The 22,129-nt window shown below is 40.1% G+C and overlaps 2 protein-coding genes across 2 annotated transcripts in view; one reads left to right on the top strand and one right to left on the bottom strand.

The window, feature by feature from the left end:
* HMGXB3 (HMG-box containing 3) overlaps window positions 1-19,570 on the top strand; it is a 53,638-nt gene extending 34,068 nt beyond the window's left edge. The window contains exons 11-20 of the mRNA XM_031953506.1: window positions 286-435; window positions 2,901-3,202; window positions 3,765-3,892; window positions 6,581-6,712; window positions 8,544-8,728; window positions 11,127-11,346; window positions 12,182-12,315; window positions 14,908-15,024; window positions 15,493-15,702; window positions 16,612-19,570. Coding sequence (XP_031809366.1) covers window positions 286-435; window positions 2,901-3,202; window positions 3,765-3,892; window positions 6,581-6,712; window positions 8,544-8,728; window positions 11,127-11,346; window positions 12,182-12,315; window positions 14,908-15,024; window positions 15,493-15,702; window positions 16,612-17,088 — 2,055 coding nt within the window. The 3' untranslated portion in view covers window positions 17,089-19,570. The remainder of the gene's footprint in view (window positions 1-285; window positions 436-2,900; window positions 3,203-3,764; window positions 3,893-6,580; window positions 6,713-8,543; window positions 8,729-11,126; window positions 11,347-12,181; window positions 12,316-14,907; window positions 15,025-15,492; window positions 15,703-16,611) is intronic.
* CSF1R (colony stimulating factor 1 receptor) overlaps window positions 18,775-22,129 on the bottom strand; it is a 41,199-nt gene continuing 37,844 nt past the window's right edge. Inside the window, exons 16-21 of the mRNA XM_012551743.3 lie at window positions 21,871-21,962; window positions 21,337-21,459; window positions 21,096-21,207; window positions 20,666-20,765; window positions 20,096-20,204; window positions 18,775-20,004 (exon numbers count right to left, since the gene is read on the bottom strand). Coding sequence (XP_012407197.3) covers window positions 19,876-20,004; window positions 20,096-20,204; window positions 20,666-20,765; window positions 21,096-21,207; window positions 21,337-21,459; window positions 21,871-21,962 — 665 coding nt within the window. The 3' untranslated portion in view covers window positions 18,775-19,875. The remainder of the gene's footprint in view (window positions 20,005-20,095; window positions 20,205-20,665; window positions 20,766-21,095; window positions 21,208-21,336; window positions 21,460-21,870; window positions 21,963-22,129) is intronic.

Genomic DNA, 22,129 nt, shown 5'->3' on the forward strand with positions numbered 1-22,129 from the left:
TTTTAAAACAAATATAGAACCCAGATTAAGAATCTTTGCTTGATATAGAACAACTTCATTTTACAAATTATTATACTGAGATGCAGAAATGTGTTCCAAGGTCACACTACAAGTTAGTGGCAAAACCAAATTGGGTATGTGATTAGAGTTGAAGGAAGACTGCATGTGATTTAGCTTCTTGGGAATGAAACCAAATCAGATTATCTAAATTGCTCTTTTCTTCTGGCTGTTATTAATTATTTTTTTGGAGAGATTAGCAACGTTTGAAGGTTCTGTTTTCCTTAGGATCTAGGACTGGCAACGTCAAGAGGTCGGGGAAAGTGTAAGAATCCCTCCTGTAGCTATGTCTACACCAACAGGCACAAACCACGAATTTGTCCCAGCTGTGGCTACAACCTTGCCAAAGACAGAACTGAGAAAACACCCAAGTCTGTTGTGAGTTCTTTTTTCTTCCCACCTCCTTTGGGTTTACATGCTGATTTGGGGTTGAGATTTATTATAGAAAGTCATTGTTTTTTTCAGACTTCAGAGTGTTTTTGTTAATTACAGTAAATGTCTTTAGTAGTTATGAGTGTAAGGCTATTAGGTTGACATGCTATTTCACATTCTGGCCAAATAAATAAAGGCTTCTAAATTGTACATAGTATAAACCAAAAAAATAAGTAGTAGACTAAGCACTGACATGGAACTTGGGTGAAACAAAGGGTTATTTTTTGAGTTTACTGAGAGGTGATGATTAAAAAAATATGTTAAATTTTTGGAGTTCTAGTACTAGAGTATTTCAATCTCTATAGGTGCTGTAGAGTTCTTTTGAATTAAAACATCTTATATTCCATTTAGATTTCTCTCTCACATTGATTTTTATTTTATAAAACAATCTTCAGTCTTATTTTCTTAATGCAAATGCTTCAAAATGTTTGAAAAGTTACTGTAGTATGTTTTGGCCTATAGAAACATATCACCAGTTTTGAGTGTGGCAAGTTTTTATACTCACATTTTTTTTAATTATTGAGGGGAGCACTCTAGTAGGCACTGAAATTGGAAAATTTAGATGCACAGCTCTTGCCTTCATGGAACTTAGAGTCTTGGAGGTGTAAATGAGATGCAAATAAAGATAATTATAATGTACTTCTATAATGTTGTATATTTGGTGCATAACAAAGTGTAAGAGGTCTGAGGTGAGGACTGGATGACATTCCAAGCATAGGTAACAGTGAGAGAAACTTTGAGAATACAGGGTTTGTTCAATAGCTGTGAGAGTCCAATTTATTTGGAGCATAGGCTAAGTATAGCGGAATATATGAAATAAGGCTAGAAAAGTAGCCAAGAGCTTGATTGTGGTAGGATTAGAATGACAATCAAAAGAAGTTTGACTTTGTGTCCCACTTAGACTCAAGAATTCTCTTTCTGTGTTGTTGATTCTTAGAGTTAGCATACTTGTTTCTTGGTAAAGCAGGATTGGAGTGTATAGAATTTGGACAGAGTAGGCAAAAGGAAGGAATTAAAATGTTAGATCATAGAATTTGGAATTGGAAAGGGTCTTAGAGATCGTTTAATTCAATTTCTTCATTTCACAGATATAACTGTAGCCCAGAGGAGAGTCATTTAAGTCATAAATAATAGAACACTTTTTGAACACAGTTCTCCAACTACAGATCTCATTTTCAAAGAAAGTAACTCTGGTCAGTGGTCCTGCTATTTAGGATAAGTAGATAATTCTAAATCCTTCTCCTATACTTCTCAGCAGGCCCTAGACTTTGTAAGACCCTTCTCTTTCATTCAAGTTTTACTGATTACCTTCCCCTTTACAAGTTGTAACAGAAATTGCTTCTTGCCCTTAAGTAGGTGATTTTTTTTTCTGAGATTAAGTAGAAATTATAGGAGTCATCCATTTTGTTTAGTTTTGGGACCCCTATCTAGATAACTGCAATGCTTGATATAGTTAGGATGCAGTATAGATAAATTGCAGCTACTACAGTCACTCCCCATTATCCCTTAGATTGAACTCATTCCCTCACCCAATGTCTCATGACTTTGAAGAAAGGAAAAATAACATCTCCTTATAAAAGTCTAGGGATTTAGGGGGCAGCTAGGTGTCTTAGTGGTTAGAGCACCAGCCCTGAGGTCAGGAGGACTTGATTCAAATTTGGCCTTAGGCACTTAACACTTCCTAGCTGTGTGACTCTGGGCAAGTCACTCAACCCCCAATTGCCTCAGGGGGGAAAAAAAAAAGCTAAGGATTTGTGCCTAGAATTTGTGTTCTCTGCCCGTTAGAGCCATCTAGAGGCTTCAGTGCACTTTATTATTAAAACTACAATTTTTTAACTTTTGTTAAACTCAAATGCAATTTATTTGTTAACTGCTGTAGAAATCAAGTAATATTTTTAAAAGCCACATGGGATGTTGTAAAATGTAAGTTAAAATAGATACTGGAGATGAGGAACTAATACTTTTGAAAAAATGGGGGGAAGTATTTATATTCAGTACCACAAATCAGTCATTTACATAAGGCATTATGAAACCTTGCTATGGCTGAACGACTGATTTTGTTGAGATTCAGGAAGGAGATAGCAATAAACTTGCTATGTTCAATGAAGTTTTGAACATGGAAACATGTCCCTACCTTTCAGCTCTAAACTCCAAGTCTTTATGAGTTTATAGTGCTTTATTCTGCCACACATGTTGGAAAGAATTAGCTTTATCTACTTTTGGAGTAGATGGGTCAGGGAAAGGCAGCGCTGATGTTTACTTGGGGACTGGCCCTTGAATCTATTCCAAAGAGGCTAATAAAGCAATTGGCAGCAAATACCCAAGGTTCTGGGCCTCCATAACTGGATGTACATCCCAGGGTTGTCACATTCTGCCCTGACGACCTGGTGAACAGTTCCATCTCATCCCAGGAGGTGAGCTCGCCATCCCCCGATGTGCTGAACACAACTGAGCCCTTGAGCCAGGCCCAGAAGGAGATCCAGCGCCAATCCACACTGCAACTATTGCGCAAGGTCCTGCAGATCCCAGAGAATGAGTCGGAGCTGGCCGAGGTCTTCACCCTGATCCACGAACTCAACAGCTCCCGACTCATCCTGTCCAACGTGAGTGAGGAGACGGTCACCATCGAGCAGACCTCTTGGTCGAATTATTACGAATCTCCATCCACGCAGTGCCTCCTCTGTAGCAGCCCATTATTCAAAGGGGGACAAAAGTAAGAGCCCCTTTTAGCTTTATCCTGGCCCCTGCTTATTTCATCTTGGTCACACAATTGTGCTGTACCTTTCAAAGGCCTTTTTCAAGCCCCTTTGTTTTGAAATCTTATTCTGTATACTCTGCCTTTCCTGAGGTTCCCTCCACCGAACTTATTTTTGTAGAATTACATATTGATTCAGTATTTAGTATTTATTCCAACATCCTTAGATCCTAAGCAACATTTTTCCCAGTTTGGAATTTATTAGGATTGAAACGTATAAATAGAAACAATTTCCAAAACACCTCTTGGGCTTAGTTGATTATATAATGGGGAGGAACAGTTGATTTAAATTTAGTGGTGATGAGAAAGAATAAATTTGTAAGTAACCAGCAAATAATTGGTTTGGAAAACCTTTTAAAACTGAAGCTTTCAAAACCATTTCTTGTTTTTTCTACAAGTTTTTGAAAATATCACCCTGGTTCACATAACTTTGTAGCTTCTTTAGGAGTTGGTGTCTATTCTGCCTTCCCTCCCCTTCCCCCCCCCCCCCCCCCCTTTTTTTTTTTTTTTTTTGCTTTAGCTCCTTGGCTGGACCACAGGAGTGCTGGTTGCTGACAGCAAACCGATTACAATTGGTTACTGCCCAGGTGAAGATGTGTCTGAATCCACAGTGTCTGGCCTTGCACAGCTTCACAGATATCTACACAGGTAGGCATTTTCCTTCCATGCTATCAGAGGCCATAAAGTGAGTTCTGAAGTCTAATGCTCCAAACGCTTGAGGATTGGGCAGCCCTGTGGTCTAGTCTAGACATAGACTCTAACACTTCAGGAGCAAGCTTAGAATAGTTCTAAGCGTGCAGAAATGCTTCTGGACATTGGTGCTAAATTTGTCTTTGCAACTTCTGCATACAGATCCTACTCCTGTCTTCTGGGACCAAACAGACTAGATCCCTCAACAGCCTGCAAATGCTTGAAGATATCTGTCACCCCCATTCCACCTCAATTTTTCTTTTCTCCAGGCTAAACATATCCAACTCTTTCAATTAATTTTCATGCCTGGGATTGTGATGAGCCTTCAATTGTTCTAAGCTTGCTCCTGAGGTGTTAGAATTCCCTTCCTTGGAGTTCTTCAGTCAAAGGCTGAACTACAAATTTGGGGTTGTATTAGGGGATTTCTTTTTTTTTTTTTTTTTTTTTTAACATCTATTTCTTAGGACTTAGTATGGACTATATATATATATATACTCTTTGATCCAGCAGTCTCTACTGGATCTGTTTCCCAAAGAGATGATTAAAAAAGGGAAAAGGTTCCACATGTGCAAAAATGTTTGTAGAAATTATTTTTGTAGTGACAAGAAACTGGAAGGTTTGTGAACATCCATCAGCTGGGGAATGGCTGAATAAATTGTGGTATATGAACGTTATGGAATATTATTGTTTTATAAGAAATGATCAGAAGGATGATTTCAGAAAGACCTGGAGAGATACACATGAACTGATGCTCAGTGAAGTGAGTAGAATCAAGAGAACATTATATACTGCAACAACAAGATTATGTGATGATCCAGTATGATGGACTTGGCTCTTTTCTTTCTCTTTCTCTCTCTCTCTCTCTCTCTCTCTCTCTCTCTCTTTCTCTCTCTCTCTTTTATTTATTTATTTTGTTTTGGCTGAGGCACCTGGGGTTAAGTGACTTGCCCAGGGACACACAGCTAGAAAGTATTAAGTGTCTGAGGCCAGATTTGAACTTGGGTCCTCCTAACTTCAGGGCTGGTTCTCTATCCATCTGGGCATCTAGCCATCTAGCTGCCCCAGCCTTGACTCTTTTCAACAATGAGGTGATTTGATTCAATTTCAATAGACTTGTTTTTGCTTTTTTTCCCCCCCCCCATAATTATAACTTTTTATTGACAGAACCTATGCCTGGGTAATTTTTTACAACATTATCGCTTGCACTCACTTCTGTTCCGATTTGTGTGCAGAACCAAACAGTTCTCTTGTTGCATAGGAAGAATTGGATTCAGAAGGTAAAAATAACCCAGGAAGAAAAACAAAAATGCAAACAGTACATTCATTTCCCAGTGTTCTTTCTTTGAGTGTAGCTGCTTCTGTCCATCATTGATCAATTGAAACTGAGTTAGATCTTCTCTTTGTCAAAGAAATCCACTTCTGTCAGAATACATCCTCATACAGTATCATGGTTGAAGTATATAACTTCCTGGTTCTGCTTATTTCACTCAGCATCAATTCATATAAGTCTCTCCAAGCCTCCCTGTATTCATCCTGTTAGTCATTTCTTACAGAACAACAATATTCCATAGCATTCATATACCATAATTTATCTAACCATTCTCCAACTGATGGGCATCCATTCATTTAACAGTTTCTAGCCTCTACAAACAGGGTTGCCACAAACATTTTGGCACATACAGGTCCCTTTTGCTTCTTTAGTATCTCTTTGCTGTATAAGCAATAGTAGCACTGCTGGGTCAAAGGGTGTACACAATTTGATAACTTTTTGAGCATAGTTCCAAATTGCTCTCCAGAATGGCTGTATATATTCACAGTTAGGGGATTTCTTTATATCTTTTTATGACTAGATAGATAATTGAAGTTCCTTTCAACTCTCAAATTCTGGGATTTTGTGGCAGGTACACCCAAGTAAAATGTCTGAAGTCTTGGGTGTCTTAACATGTCTTTTTTCTCTCTATAACCCATTTGAACCCATCTAAACTCATTTTAAATATATTTTAGTTTCACCCTGAATTTAGAGTATTATGGAAGTCCAATTTTACCTTCTTGCCATATAAAGTAGTATTTTTTTTTTATGGCCTCTAAATTGTAACCTTCGAGTTTCTCTAGAGATATGCCTCAAAATTTAATAAACAAGCCTCTTGATTTTAAGGCTTTTAGTCATGTCTTCTTTTAACCTTAATCTCTCCAGACCGAAGGATCTGAATTGTCAGTACTCAGTAAACATTTATTAAATACCTGCTATGTGCCAGGTACTGTGCTAAGTCCTGGGGATAAGAGTAAAAAAGATGATCCTTGACTTCAAGAAGCTTACAATCTTATGGGAGTAACCATAAGAAGATAGAGAAGGGAAGGGGAGAGAAATCCAATGAGTATAGCCAAAGAGGAATGAAGTCAAAGAAATGCAAAATGAATCTTCTTGGTACATTCCTACATCAGCATTGTACAAGTTTAGTTAACTGAAGAGGTACAGATTTCTGTCTTGAAGACTAATCTGTGATTTGGGAATTGAGAGGTGAAAGAAGGACGTTCCTACATGCATTCTTTCTTGGACCTTGATTAGCTTTAGGATAGGCTGGCATTTAAAATGTTTCATACTCCAGAATCTAGTCCAAAAGACTCTTTTTGTCTTTCAACTGACAGGTCTCTTTAATGTGGGAAGCAAACTGCTGGTGAGTTTGGATCTGCTCTTTTCGATCAGAAATCACATCAAACTGGGAGAGGACCCTAAAGTGGCCATCAGCAATGTTCTGGAATCAGTCCAAGAACAAACAGGTAGGATTGACTGAAATCTGAGTTCAAGATTTGAGCAGCAAAGTTAGCAGTTGTGGAAGATGAATAGGAAAATCACTTTGAAACTACTGATATATCTAAATGAAGAAGCAGTCTGAAACTCCCTCAGATCCTTCAGCCTAGAATTGGAGGAGAACTAAGAGCTTTCTGCTTGTGATAGATGATTAATTGGATCCCTAGTTTATTTCAATCAGTATGATATAATTCCATGGTGGTGGTGATTATAAATTCTGATTGTGAACTGCAGATTATAAATTTGTTTACATATAGGAAGCTAATTAGATGACCTCTACCTTTTTTTCCCTTTGTTATAGTGGCCAAGCCCAGTGTGGCAAACATGATTTAATTGCATAGAAAGCTCCCCAGCTATTTTTGTTGCTCCTCCATCCCTTATCTTCCAACATGGAGAGATGACATGAGCTCATAGCTAATAAGTGACCTTGTTTGCTGACCTGCAGCCTGCCCTTCTGCTAAATCCATGGATGTGCTCATCAGTTTGATAGATGACCTTCTGAAAGGTCTGCTTGCTAACTCATATGTCAGCCAAGAGAGATTCTGTATTTTCTGTAGATCCTCCTGGGGGTCAAAGGCATGGTCTGTCCCCCAAAAAGACTATTTCTTGTCTACTTCACCTATATTGTCCAGTTATCCAGAACTATAAAACTAAGGCACTAGAGGAAGGGGGCATCTCAGATCATGAGGAAGATCTAAAGTCCTCTTCATTAGGGCAATCATGGACCCTTTAATAAAGTGTAATAAAGCTCTGCCTCAGTGAGGAATTTTGTTTCTTGAAGGTTGGACAGTTTTGAAAAGCTCTACATATTTGTGATGTAACTGAATTCCAGAAGGAGCAAGTGGCCATTTTATGTTTATACCATAAATTACCTACAGAACTGAGACTAGATCTCCTGTGCAGCAATTTTTCTGTTAGTGTTGACATCCCTAACTTTGAAGAGCTTTCATCATCCTTTAGGATTGTCTGACTAATCCGCCACATGTTGTGTTGAGATTGCTTAAAATGCAGATCATCTGTTGAAACTTCTCATCTCAAGTCTCTTGGAGCTTTGGGTCAAGGGATTAATAGTCTAGAAGCTGTATCCCTAACCATTTGGGAACTATTCTCCTCATATTCTTTTGTGTGCTTCTTTTGAGTCCCATTAAGAAACTAAGATTGATCTATCTCCACCCTTCCTTATTTTGGCGTTCCTTATTGGATTAGAGTTGGCCCTTGAAGTTAAAGTGAAGCCCAGGATTCTTGAATCTCAGAAGACTAATTTCCATTAGGGTTCGGTGGGAGGGAGACACCCTTCAGGACTAACTTCATTTTCAAATCATTATATTTTGTAGAGGGCTGAAACTATTGGGTTGATGCACTGAGGTCGGGACTGCTGAGCACTTGAGGCTAACTACTGATTGGACAATACTCTATGGGCATATGCTTGGGAAATGGTCCTTTCCACTATCTGTACTGGCTCAATGATTGGTGTATAAAGGATTGTAGGAGGGACTAGGGGGTGGAGTAAGATTAGCTAGACTCACACTCTTGGTGGTAGATGAGGGAGAAAGCGATGGCGGAGAATCTGTTTTCCATCCTGTTCAATCCTGCGTCTTAAGACCAAGAATAAAGATTGAGGACTTTTGCTTATCCTGACTCTGGCTGATTCTGGAGTGTCCTGAGTGCTAGCGCGGTCATTATAATATTTACTTTCCAGAAAATAATTCTTGTTTGTAAAGATCAGAGCTGATTCACATTTACTGCCTTGGAAGACATTTAATGATTGCATTGTAATTCATTGTAATCTTCTCATTGCAGAGAAAAATCTGGGTCCTGAAGAACTGAGCCAGCTCCAGGAGCTTCTGTGCAGTGGCTACTGGGCATTTGAATGCCTCACTGTGCGAGATTACAATGACATGATCTGTGGTGTTTGTGGGGTAGCCCCCAAAGTAGAAATGGCCCAAAGGAATGAAGAGAATGTTTTGGCTTTGAAAAATGTGGAGGTAACGTGTTCTTTGCAAGATACTTACCTAGTTTGACTTGGAGCTTTGCAGTTCTGCACTGGGAACCTTCCACTACTTAGAGGAGAGCGTGTTTTGGCTAGGGTAGCTGTTTGCTTCAAGACAAGAAAAAGAATTTGCCGATATATGCTCTTGCAACAGAATTGATATGTAGAAAAGAACAGATGGAAATGGAATCAAATTAATAACTCTTTGTGCACATTGTAAAGTTCTGAGCTGAAGAATGTAATACTTTTTAACTACTTATTGGGTATTGAATGGTCACTAGGTATCTTCAACTAAACATGTCCAAAAACAGAATTCCTTTTTTTTTTTTTTTTTAATGTATTTTTTCCTTGAACTTAAACACCAAAAAAGAGACTTTCCCACACAGACAGAAGAAAAGAGGATTCTTCATGAAGCTATGTAGTTCTATTTCACAGTGTTTGCTTTCTAAAAATGTGTAATCTATAAATTGTGTAAAATGTAGTAAATTGTTTCTTTCAGAAGTGTCCTCCATTTCTGAACTTCCTTCTGTTATATGCATTTTAAAAATGTTTCAAAGGCCTTTTTTTCCTCTCCTACTACCTACTCCCCCTAGGGAGGAGGTAACTTGGCCTCCCTTTCTCCCCTTGACCAATTAAATGAGACAAAAGGGAAAAATCCTTGTAACAGATAAGTATAGTCTTAGTAAATCCACATGGTGGCCATGTCCAAAAATACATCTCTTTCTAGTCTTCTCTATCTGGAGGTGAGTGACATACTTTATCATATAGATTTTCTAAAGGTTTGGTTGGTCATTGATTTGGTTAGAATTCTTAAGTCTTTCAGAGTTGGATGGGTTTTGTTTTGTTTTTCAATGTTATTTGCTTGTATAAATTGTTCTGAGTCTACTCATTTCACTTTGTGTTAATTTATATTATCAGCTATGGATAGCTAGGTGGCACAGTGAATGTAAGCACTGGACCTGGAGTCAGGAAGACCTGTATACTTCATTTTGTTCAACTTCAAAATAGGAATAATAGCACCTATTTCACAGGGATCAAATGAAATATTTGTAAAGCACTTAACACCATACCTGGCATATGGTTGGCACTATATAAATTATAATAGTAGTTCATTTATTTATTATCACTATTACTGTTGTTTTTTTTTTTCTGTGCTACCAAAGATTTTCTGAAATCGTTTATTTCACTTTTTCCAGTTCAATATTTTCTTACATTCTTAGACTACAGTTTCTTTAGCCAGTCCTCTATTTACTGAGAAGCAATCTGAGGTGCCTCCCCTTGGATTCTTTTTCATTTCTTTTCTTTCTTTTTCCTCTCTACAAATCTTCTCCTTCAGGACTAGCAAGTTTGGTTTGCTTGAGAATTTCCCTTCCCTTGGTTATTCTCCCTCCTAACCTACCCCCTCCAATCCTCATTTGATAGCCTATTGAGTTTATTGTATTTCACAACAAGCAAATACATATACATGTTCTACTCTCTTGTTTATTTCAGATAAAAGAGAGATTTATCTTAGCGCAACTCCCCTCATCTTTTTCCTCTATGTTTGTATAGTCTTCTCACCCATCTAAATTAAAGAGAAATAGTAAATTCTTTTTCCTTATTTCTCCTTTCTACTCCTCATTTTACCTTCCCTTCTCTTTTGCTTCTTCATACCATATCAACAGAATCATTCCACCATCACTCTCTCCCCTGATCTCTTTGTGGTTGTGGGGTTTTTTTCGTTTTTGTTTTCTATTTAACTCCCTCAGTACTCTTTTAAGACATTTAATTTTTTAAGGGATAGTTGAGGAAGAACTTTTATCTAAAATTCTATGAGTTTTAAGCTATAAACAAAAAGCACAACTTAAATATTTTTCCACAGCTAAACTGTAAGCTGTGCTTATGATTTTTACTTTTTTAATGTTATATCCTATTTCTTTGAGGATTTAATCATAGCTTAAGCTTTTTTTTTCCTCATAGTTGTCTGTCTATCTCCTGTTGTCTGTCTATCAGCATACATGTTAATTATGGTCACAATTTCTCATTATTGTGAATATTCATTGATCTAATTGGCCATTCCTGGCACAGAAAAACTATTTTTGAGTTCCTTAGACAAAGTTCAACTAGGTTCAGAAATTTTAATACTGCCTCTTTAATAGTCTTTTCAGTAAATGTAGAACCCCCTTCCTTAATAGGCCTTCTCCTTTTTGCTGACACTGATTGCTGCTTTAATAGGGATCATATTTATCCCCTCCACCCCATTTTTTAAAAAACATTCTCTTTACCCTTCTGCAAAATAAGTTAATTGGTATCTGTTAGCTCTAAATCTTAGAACCTTATAATTTAAAAATTTTTAAATTCAAATGATGATGTGGCTTTCCTGCTTGAGTAACCATTTTCAATTTACCTTTTAGTTCACTTGGCCAGAATTCCTGAGCTCCAGTGAGGTGAATGTAGAAGATTTCTGGTCCACAATGGAGACTGAGGTGATCGAACAGATGGCATTCCCTGCTAGCATCCCTATCACCAAATTTGATGCCTCTGTTATCGCCCCCTTCTTCCCACCATTGATGAGAGGACCTGTCGTTGTCAACACTGAGAAGGACAAGAACCTGGAAATTCAATCAGTTCCTGGTAAGGCTGTTTCAGAACCAAACATTAAAAGGATAGGGATCCTTTGTGATCCTTTGGAAACCAAGTTGAGATTGTAGATACAGTTCTTTAGGACAAACTGGTGATAATTCCCAGCAAATGCATTTGATCCACAAGTGGATTGTGTCTGTAGTGTAGCATAATATTTCTAAAAAGTTAGTGATTACTATGGCGTCTCTGAAAAGGTTCCCCTACTTCTTCAGCTTTAAAATCAGAGGTTGGATAATAAAAATACATATAGAAAAGGCTTCTGACATCAGGAGCTGAAGAAGAAACATTGAAGTCTTTGATGTCAATCTTGCAAGTACACTTGATTTGATACAAGTCAGAAGTATATGAGTTATTTGGCCAATTAAGTATTGATGATGGAGTTTAGTTTTCTACCTGATGTCCAGGAAAAGTGAATGGAGTGAGAATTCAGTCATTTGGTTGGTCTTTTTTCCTTGGGGACTTTTTATTGTCTTTCAGAGCTCAAAAATGAGAAATGTGATAGACCAATATAGTACAAATTTAGGTTCCTGGCTTGGGCTCTGAAAGCTCTCATTTCATTGGGAAATGTGGTCATGCAAACATGTTTTGAAGAATTTAAAGTGAAAATCGAACTAGGAAAGTGGCATTATGATTTGCCATCAGTTCCTGTTGTTCCTCTAGCATAAGGAAACTGTCTTCCTTTCCTTTAACTGTAACATGAGCCTGATGTGCTTCCTATTCCCAGCCTTATTATTTTGCCTATAACTGACACAAATCCTTCTGTCCTCCCTTGACGCCTTCCCTCCCCCCCACAAACACACATACTCCCATTCCATTCCTTTTACAGGTAATGGCAGCTCAATGGTGAGGTTACTTCAGGAAGGCACTTTGAAACTGGAAGAGATTGGCTCCTACAGCAAAGAGCAGCTGCAACACCTTCTGAGGCTATGCAGTATTCCTTGGGGAGCAGAGGAGACTAAAGTGAGTTTGGTTAAGAAAAAAAAAAAAAAGCACCTGGAAGCTTGACTGCTTGCCCCAATCAGAATGATTAGTTTTAAATGAATGTAATTGTTTAGAAAAGTGAACCATGTTTTCCTCAATGGATGAAACCTTGTCTTTTTCCAGACACCCTTTCCCCCAAAGCTATTTTCTAAAGCATTAGAAAAGAAACTTCTTCTGAGATAAAGATGTCAAAAAGAAAATAACCCTGGGTTAACTTTTCCAAGTACAAGAGAGTCTATATAGTTGCTTCATTGTAGCCATTGACATGTCCATTACCCTCTTTTGGATATTTTCTTCTTTTTGGATTTTAGTGACACTGCTCTTTCCTGGTTCCTCCTCAATCTCCTTTGGTGAATCTTCATCTAGTCAGGTTCACTAACCATGAGTATCTCTTAAGAATTTAACCTGAGTTCTCTCTTCCCTCTCTATACTTTTTTGATGACCCCCTCAGCTTCTGTGTGTTCAATTACCATTTCTATATAGATGATTCCTTCACTTCTCTACTGAGCTCTTTTTGTATCATCACTGCTTTTTGAACATTTTAAACTTGATTTTCCCTGGGCAACTCAAATTCAACATTTCCAAAACCTTATGATCTTTCCCCCAAACCCTTCCCACTTTGAAGCTTTCATATTCCTATCAAGGGCACCAGCATCCTTAGGTGCAAGGGCACTTAAGCTCACAACCTCAATGTCATCCTTTACTTTTTTCTTGCACTCCTCACATAAAATTTATTAATAAGTCTTGTCATTTCTACTTTAAAATATCTTCTCTCTCTACTCACATAACTACTGCCTTGAGATGAGCTCCCATTATATCATGCCTGAAGAGTTTTAGTAGTCTTTTGCTTGGTATCCCTTATACTCTTCTTATACTTTATTACCCTCCATACATTCTGTGAACACTGGCCTTCTTGTTATCTTTTGTACATAACCACTCCATATCTTTTTACTCACTGGCCTCCATATTCTCCCTTCTCATTTTTGCCTTCAGGCTTCCTTCAAGATTTGGCTCAGATCCTATCTTCCAGAGATCTTTTCAGATCTGTCCCATTGGTTACAATTATCTGAGATTGTCCTTCTGTCTACTAGGTATACGTCTTAGATATGCTTATGTGTTATGTCCCCCATTAGAGTGTGAATTTCTTGAGGGTATGCACTGTATATTTAATTTTCTTTATATCAAGGTGCTAAGTATACTGCCTGGCACATAGTAAGAATTTAATAAATGCTTGTTGATTGACTGTCTTTCACTCAGATTCTCTGCTCCTTAATCTTTCCTCCTTACTCTTTCCACTTCCTCACTGTCATATAAATTCACTTCCTTGTCATTACAGACTTTCACATTACATTATTCCCATTTTTGTAATCTGAATAAAACTTTTGCTCTTTTAGAATCCTTATTCCCTACAGCTCTCTTATCTAGACAAAATATATACTCATTGCCTGTGTCTATATGAATTCCAAAAAGTTCATGTGCATCAAACACACAGACCAACATCACTGAGTAGGAATGTGTCAGATTTGCCGTTTATCTGCCAGTTAGGAACCTTTTATCTTAGAGCTCTAGGGTTCTTAGAATTCGTCGAAGAATTGGTGGGAATGGTCAGACTTCTTCATGCCAGTGAGAACCACTAGTCCTGTCAGTTCTCTCAAACTGAGAGAAGAGAGACATATATGTCACTGAAAATTTGGCACATCTTTCCCTTTTTTCCTTTTTTAAAAAACATGTCTAGTTATCACCCTAAGGATTCTCAAGCAGTCTAAAATAGCCAGTATTGTCAGTTAGATTTATATTGGTATGATTTGGTGGTCACAGAGGAACTCTTTGGTTCTATGGGATTTATAGATGCCCATCAGTGTGTCTGACAGACCTGTTTGAAGTGACCAGATTGTTGAGCTCAGCCTGCTGAGGTCTCTTCCACATAGGGATTACAGAAGGTCTCTCTCCTTAAGCAGCAGGGCTTTGGGGCATTGCCATTTAAGGTAGATCACAGCATCAGAATTTGGGATGAGCTTCCTTCTTTGGGACTTAAAACCTAATTGCAGAATGAATCTTCTTTCTTTTGTAGACTTTATAGAACTCTTCATGTTTTTATAAGGTAATTTACATTCAAAACCTGCCTCAGAATGTTCTTGCTGATATCCTACTAGTGGGAAAGAATTCTGATGAGCAGCATTGATGATACTGAGGTCTTTGTTTACAAGACTGTGACCCCAAGAAGATTCACCAAGGCTTTGGGCAATAGCACTGAAGTCAGCTGAAAAATTGATTATGATATAGTATGTTAGTTTTTTGCAGAAATAAAATACAAAGCACACAAAAGTTTCATTTTTAGTGATTTTTTTAAAAATAAAAAATACTTAAGATTCTTTTATATCCCTAGATTTGTCTCCTTTTTTCTTGTGCTGCAAAGCAGTGTTGGCGAGGAAAATTTTATGGTTTATATGATGCTAGACAGTTAAAGCATTCACACCACAGCAACAGAAATTCAAATAAAATCTCCAGAAGAGAGTCTTGGATCCAGATTACAAAGTAGCAATTTCTGTTGTCTTTCCTTTTGTTCTCCAGGATCAACTCTGTTACTCCTTGTTGGCTCTCTATGAATCTATACAGAATGGAGGAGGAGCTAGACAACCTCCATCCCATCTAACAGGGGGCAAAATTTACAAGGTGTGTCCCCACCAGGTAAGGAAATATCAAGGGTACTAGTGGAGGGAAGGGACTTGGTTCCTTGATCATGAAATTATTAGCTGTTCTGAGTAAGTGGAAATAGCAGAGATGGCTTTGAGATTCGCCTCCTGTTTTTTCTGCAGAGATGTTAAACCAGCACTTTTCTAGAATAGCATAGAATTAGGACAAGGCAGCACTGTGTGACAGCCAAGAACAGGATTTACTTCATAGTGCTACTAGATGGCCCATAAGGCATTCAGATCTAGTAACTTCACCTGGAAAGGAAACTAGTTGGGAGGGAAGAGTAGAAGGGAAAGGTGGGTGCAGTTTGTATTGGTTTGAAGCCTTTCTTTACACTGAAAAAAAAATTTTTTAACCCTGGAAAACAGCAAATGCTTTGGTATATTCTTGTCATTGCATTATTCCTTAAACTGATTCTAGTCAAGTATTCCTTCATTTATGTCTTCTGTCCTCTGGCCTCAGGTGATATGTGGCTCCAAGTACCTGGTTCGAGGGGAAAGTGCCCGTGACCATGTGGACCTACTCACCTCTTCCCGCCATTGGCCTCCAATCTATGTAGTGGATCTGGCCACACCAGTGTCCTTGTGTGCTGACTTGTGCTACCCAGAACTGACCAATCAGATGTGGGGAAGGAACCAGGGCTGCTTCTCTAGCCCCACAGAGCCTCCAACAGTGAGTCATCTAAAGGACCTTGGGACATACCCTTGGGCCACAAAGAACAAATTTGCTGGGACCTGATTCATGTTGAATACAATTACCAACCTTTAACCTTGTCACATTTCTCCTACTTCCTTTTGGGTTAATAAAGTGACAACCAAAATCACACAGCCTGTTAGAAGCAGAGCATAGATATCAAGAGAAACCAAATCTATTGACTTTTGTTCCAATTATTTTCCCATTACAATATACTGTTACTTTATGAATCATTAAGATAGTAGAATGCTAAAAATAGAACCTCCCACTTGCTCTGTGAGATATTGTGAACGTGATATGATAGTCTTTCCATGTTGATGTGATTGCTAAATGTTTACAAAGGGATTTAGGCAAAAGGACAGGTCAGTCAGTTTCCTCAGTTAGTTCCAAACTTCCTGCCAATTCCCTTTTGGCCCTTTTTTGTTTCACTAGTAAGACATAATGATATGTCATTATTGGGTGGAGGGGGACTAACCTCATCCAAAAGAATATCAAACTCTGGCATAAAAGTTTATGGATATAGACAGATAGCTAACACAATTTACTTTGGGTACAACACTTCATGCAGGCTGTTTGCTAAGGCATGGGGAAGTTAAGATTAGCCTTGGGTGAGGGGAAGCCTCCAGCAATTAAATCCCCTAAAGACATCCCCTAAAGACACATTGACACAGGTTGAAGACCCCCAGCCCACCCCCAATCATGTATTTCCTTAATTATCTAACTCAGGATTTGGTCCCTTAATAAATACATACACTACTTTGTACTGTGCTTGGAGAATGATCATCTGTCTCTCCAGATAAATATCTTCTCCTCTTCCATTGTGGTCCCTGTCCTGATTTTACTAATCATTTCTTGTTGTAAATGTGGCTTTCCCTTTATGTATTGCAGTATATGTCTTGCCCAGAACTTTTGGACCGACACTACACTGTGGATATGACAGTAGCTGAACATTCGGTCCAGCACCCAGTCACCAAAACCACCACCCGGCGCATTGTCCACACTGGAACAGATCCAAACAACCCCAGTGATCCCAGCTCCAGGCACCACTCGCTCTCCCTATGCCGTGAGCTGGAACCCTATGAAGCTGTCCTCACTGCCATTGCGGACAGCAAGACAAGCAACATTCGCCAGCGACCTGTCACCTTTGACAATGCTACTCATTATTACCTCTACAACCGCCTCATAGACTTCCTCACCAGCCGAGAGATTGTCAACCGGCAAATTCAGGACATAGTACAGAGCTGCCAGCCAGGGGAGGTGGTGATTCGAGATACTCTCTATCGCTTGGGGGTGGCACAGATCAAGACTGAGATTGAGGAGGACGATTTGGATCTTCAGGGGGAGGAAAGGGGAGCTTCTGAGTAAGCCAAGCTTATCCCTGACGGCACTGCTCCTTCTGTCTCAAGCCATAGTTGGGGGGTGCCCCGAGGCAGATACATCCAGTGGGCTGGCAGGGACTCCCCTCTGCCTTCCAGTGAGAGAGAGGCCATTTGCCTTTGACTGCTTGTGATGACCAAAGAGCCATGTGCTTCCGTCTGTTCTCAGGGCAGGCAAGAAGTCCCCCTGTAGAGACTATTTCCTTTTAGAGTTATGTACCACTTTCATTTGATGATGGTGGATGCTACAGAATTCACTTCCAGCCATGGAATAGCACTTAGGATATCAAAGCCAGTCTGTAACTGCCTCTGCTCTTCTCCAATCCCCATCTCCTACTCCCAGAAACCCAGTTTTCCAAGAGTGTGTGTGGTGGGACTTGGGCTCCTATCTATGTAACAGGAGGAGTAGTGGGTCAGGGCAGGAGGCTAAGAAATAAGACTGTTAATTACTGAATTAGTCCTTCCTGCTGGGTTGAGCATTTGCTATCCCAGACTTGCCATGTCATAATCCTGTTTTTAGGAAGTTCTTTCTCTCTCTCTCTCTCTCATTTTTGGCTCTGAGAGAGGACATCTAGAAACTCTACAGGGCTTTTGCATGGTTCAATCAGGCTTGTTATTGCTGTGATTTCCAGCTTCCACCCCTTTGGGCACTTTATTCTTTCTGGTGCTATGTCCTATTCATGGCCTAAGTCTTTTCTTACAATAGAAACCAAATCTGGAAGCAGTTTTAGGGAGCTGCAGTGGGAAGGCAGAGAGTCCTCCACTGAAAGATTAGTCAGGGACCAGCTGGCCTAGGAGCACCCAGCTTCTCCCATTTCTGTTTCTGGGGTCTGTCTACATCATTCCCAACTGTAACTTTGAGGAAGAGAGTTCCCCTTCCTTTTCTTTCCAGCTACATCTTCCTCTACATTTCCATATCACTCTGCTGATGGGGACTTAGCCACTGATCATCCAGGGTTGACATGGGACCGGAGGATGTGGGCAAGGGCAGAGGAGCCTATGGCACATGTGTTGTGTTGATGAACATCCCTTCCATGAAGGGGAAGCAGACTGGACTGTAAGAATGGCAGAACTGGTCCACACACCCAAGGCCATTATGGTATAGGAGTCTGCCATTTCTTGATTAATTTATTTGAGGAGTTGATGATTTTTTTTTCCCAAATGATAAAGTTTAATAAATTATCCATTTTGGGGTGAAGCAGAAGTCAGATGTGTGATCTTTGTGTGGGGATAATGTACATGCTGCTCATGTGAGATATATGTTGAGATATGAGTGAGTGGCCCTGCACCAAAGATAGGGATGACTTACACTTAGCCATTCCCAAAGGAACAAAGTGAAGTTAATGCTCATAGGGAAACTGGACTTGGCTCCTTATCATCTGTAGGTTAACTTATTTAACTTTAGAGGCACCTTGTCCCTTCTCAAATGGGCATCCCAGACCTAGCATTATTTTTTTATCCTTTGCAGCTGTGGTTTTGCATCAGTATAAAAAGTCAAAATTAGAGAAAAGAACTATGTATGTATGACCAGGACTAGACACAATGAAGAAAGGTTTCAGCTTTGTCTGGGAGAGGGGTGGAGATAGGGGTTGCTTTGTTGTTCTGTTTGTTGTTTTTGGTTTTTCTTGGGTTTTTTGTTTATTTGTTTTAATTTGAAAGAAATCAGGAGACTGGATTGAGTTAATGTTGTTAGTTTAATTGACTTTGACATCATGTGAGGTGACTTGATTAAAAGTAGACAGCTTAGTTTAATGCTTTTAGGTACATTTCAGGCCTACCCAGCCAAATGCCAAGGTCAGCCAGTCCTCAGAGCAATGACTGATAATTTAAAGGGCCAACAAAAGAAAGCCTTGATGTTATTAGACCTTGGACTTTTTAATGCCATAATAACCCAAAGCAGGGTATAAACAGCTAAGGAAGGAAGCTTAGGAATACCATCACTTTAACTAAAAAAACTACAAAAATGGGCTTTTACAAAATTAATTTGCTAAGTTGTCTCCCCAAGGAGATGCAACCCTGGATTTATTTGTGGCAGAAATGCTGCATGCAAGCTTTGAGCTAATTGGGGGGATATTGGTGGAGGATGAGAACTAGCTTTTGTTGCTAGTGATGGCTGACACTTTCTGGACATGATGATTACTTTCTCTGCCCTATCACTCAGCCTATCCAGGCCTGTACCTGTTCCTGTAGGCTTATAGATTTAAAGCTGGAAGGGACATTACAAATAATAGAATTCAGCTTCATCATTTTATAGATGAGGAAGCAGGCCTTTGCTTTAGGCCATATGGCTAATAAGTAATTATGGTGAAGTTCAAACCCAGGTCTTAGATTCTTCATCTCATCCTTCATGCCATGCTGCCTCTCCAGTATTGTTTGTTTGGCCTTTGGTTCTCACACCCGGTTTGGTTGTTTTTCAGTTCCTGAAGTTAAGTTTAGTCTTCCATAGGGAATGGGTACAGAGGAATTCTAAGTCATAAAGGCAAAAATTTCTTAAGTTGGAGAGAGGATAAAGTTGCTGAGATGATTTGTAGTAATAGATGGTAAAAAAAAAAAAAAAAAAAAAAAAAAATAGGCTGTTAGAGCACCAATGGGTTGAGAAGGGCCTAAACAGGAATGCAGCTATCATATGCCATTTGGACCCTGGCATACAAAAATAATTGGGTTCCCAGAGAAATAGCTAGCCTATTTATATTCCTGAGCTTCAAATTTGGGCCCAGCCCTTCAGTGAAATAGCTAAATCATCATCTCTTCATGCCTCATGTGGATCCTGACTGACTTAACAGAACTGATAGTTGTTGGCTTGTAGTAGGGGTTGGCTGCTGTCCACTTGGTCACAGCAGTCCAGGGGCTCAGTGACACTGTCTTCTTCCTCACTGCTGCCACTACTGGGCACATTGGCATAGTCCTAAAAAAGGAAGATGGAAGAGAGCAGGTCAGTCCTATTCAGATCCATCATGGCACCACTTTGGCCAACTTGCCTCCCTGGCCCAGCTCACCTGTTTTTTACTAGTACTATCCATCTCCTCTTGAAGAAGGGAGCAGATCTGCTGAAAGGTGGGCCTTCGAGTGGGCTCCAGGTCCCAGCATGCCTGCATAATGCTGTATCTGGTAGACAAGAGCAGCCCAGGAAAATTTCACTCCCATCTTCTCTTCCCTTTTCTCCCCTCCCCCCATTTTCAATTCCTGTTATAAATCTGCCCTCCAGGAATGATGTCTCCCTATTCCTCTCAAGTCTTTCTCATTCTTCTAAGACTCAACTCCGATGCCTTCAATTCCACACTGGAGGTCTATGTTAAGTAGCAAGAGTAGAAATCCTAAACTTCATTAAGTTTTACAAAACGCTTTCCTCACAGCCACCTGCCTATCATGGGAGCTTGGAGGAAGAAGTTCAGGAATGCTCCACAGAGAAGTTGTCATTTTAAGTCTGATCTTGAAGGACAGGTATGTTAGAGGGTTGGTATGAGTACCTAAAAGGCAGGAAGAAGGTGCTGGGCCTACTGGGTCACTGTTGAGCAGTTACCCTGAGAGAACAACATATCTAAGTCCTTCCCGGAATTTGAACTCACATGTTTGGGGGAGAGAAGTTGGGCTGGGCCATCTGATATCCCTCCTTCACCAACTTATAAAATTTGCTGTTCACCAGGATGCCAGGGTAAGGGCTCAAACCTGCAAAAATCAAGATCCTAATAATAATGGCAGCTGCTTTGACCCTCATGCCTTTTTCAACCCCCTTTCCTTCTCTCCACAGACACACACACTGGCCTCCCACTTGAGCATTGGGGGAGAGAGATCTACAAATGGAGAGGTCTTGGATTTTATATTGCTTCTGTTTTTTCCAAAACCCTAGAATTCAGCAAACATGCAGAATGAGTGATGGTATGTTGATCTTGAGGGCTTAGTGCCTGAAAAGGAATATATTCCAAGGATAGACCCAGACTCAGAGAAGGCTCCCCAACCTGTTGAATGAGCCCTCAACATTATTGCTATCATACATACCCAGTGAGAATATTTCCCAGAGCAAAATCCCATAGGACCAGACATCACTCTGCACCGTGTAGACGCAGTCAAAGATACTTTCTGGGGCCATCCACTTCACAGGCAATCGTGCCTAGACAGACAGGGAGCACCCAGTCTGTCACCAAGAGGCAACTGGGCCTAAGGGTAGGGAGGTCCCCCCGGATCCCTCCCAGTTCTTTAGGGTAGGCTATTATTCCCACTCCCTTTTCACATTACTCACATTGCCTTTGACCACATAGTTAGTGTCATTCATGATGTCCCTTGCCAGCCCAAAGTCCCCAATCTTGGCTACACGACTACTGGTCACCAACACGTTTCTGGCAGCTACATCCCGGTGAATACACTGTAAGAGTTGGGGCCTCAGAATTACCATCAGGACTTCGGGTGGGTGAGGAGACCTTGGACCTTCTTCCAGTCCCACTCAATCATGAATTATTTTCCTGCTCATTTCAGCACTCAGATTCACCCATTTTATTAGAATACATGAATACACATCCATTTGTCTCAGCAAACACTAGTGCCAAGCACTGTGCTAGGTACTAGAAATACAAGTATAAAGAATGAAACAATATCTACTCAATGTTGGACACCATTATTTTGTAACCTTCTCCCCTCCCTCGTCCTCCCTCATACCCAGCCCTTTAGGTAAAGTGGAGTCCTCGACACCTCTTAGCTTGAGCCCCAGCTAGCTTGGCTTTGGCTTCCTCTCCTGTCGGGGTGTCCAGTCAGCTGGGGTCAAGCCTCAGATACTTACGTTCTTGGAAGCAAGGAAAGCCATTCCCTGAGCCACTTGGCTGGAGAAGCGCAGCAGGTCACAGAGCTCTAGAGGCCGCCCATCTTCCTGGTCTAGGTACAGAGTAGCTTGCTGCAGGGGCTGCTCCCTGCTTCCTCCTCCCTGTCTCTTCCTGTCCTCTGCCTTCCACTCCCCATCCTCATCCCTGTCCTCTTTGAATAGGCTTCACTCTTTCCCTCCCCTTCATCCCAGGTTTCCCCCTACTCCAACCCCAGCCCTC

Source organism: Sarcophilus harrisii, chromosome 2 (genome assembly GCF_902635505.1).
Source record: "Sarcophilus harrisii chromosome 2, mSarHar1.11, whole genome shotgun sequence".
NCBI lineage: Eukaryota > Metazoa > Chordata > Mammalia > Dasyuromorphia > Dasyuridae > Sarcophilus > Sarcophilus harrisii.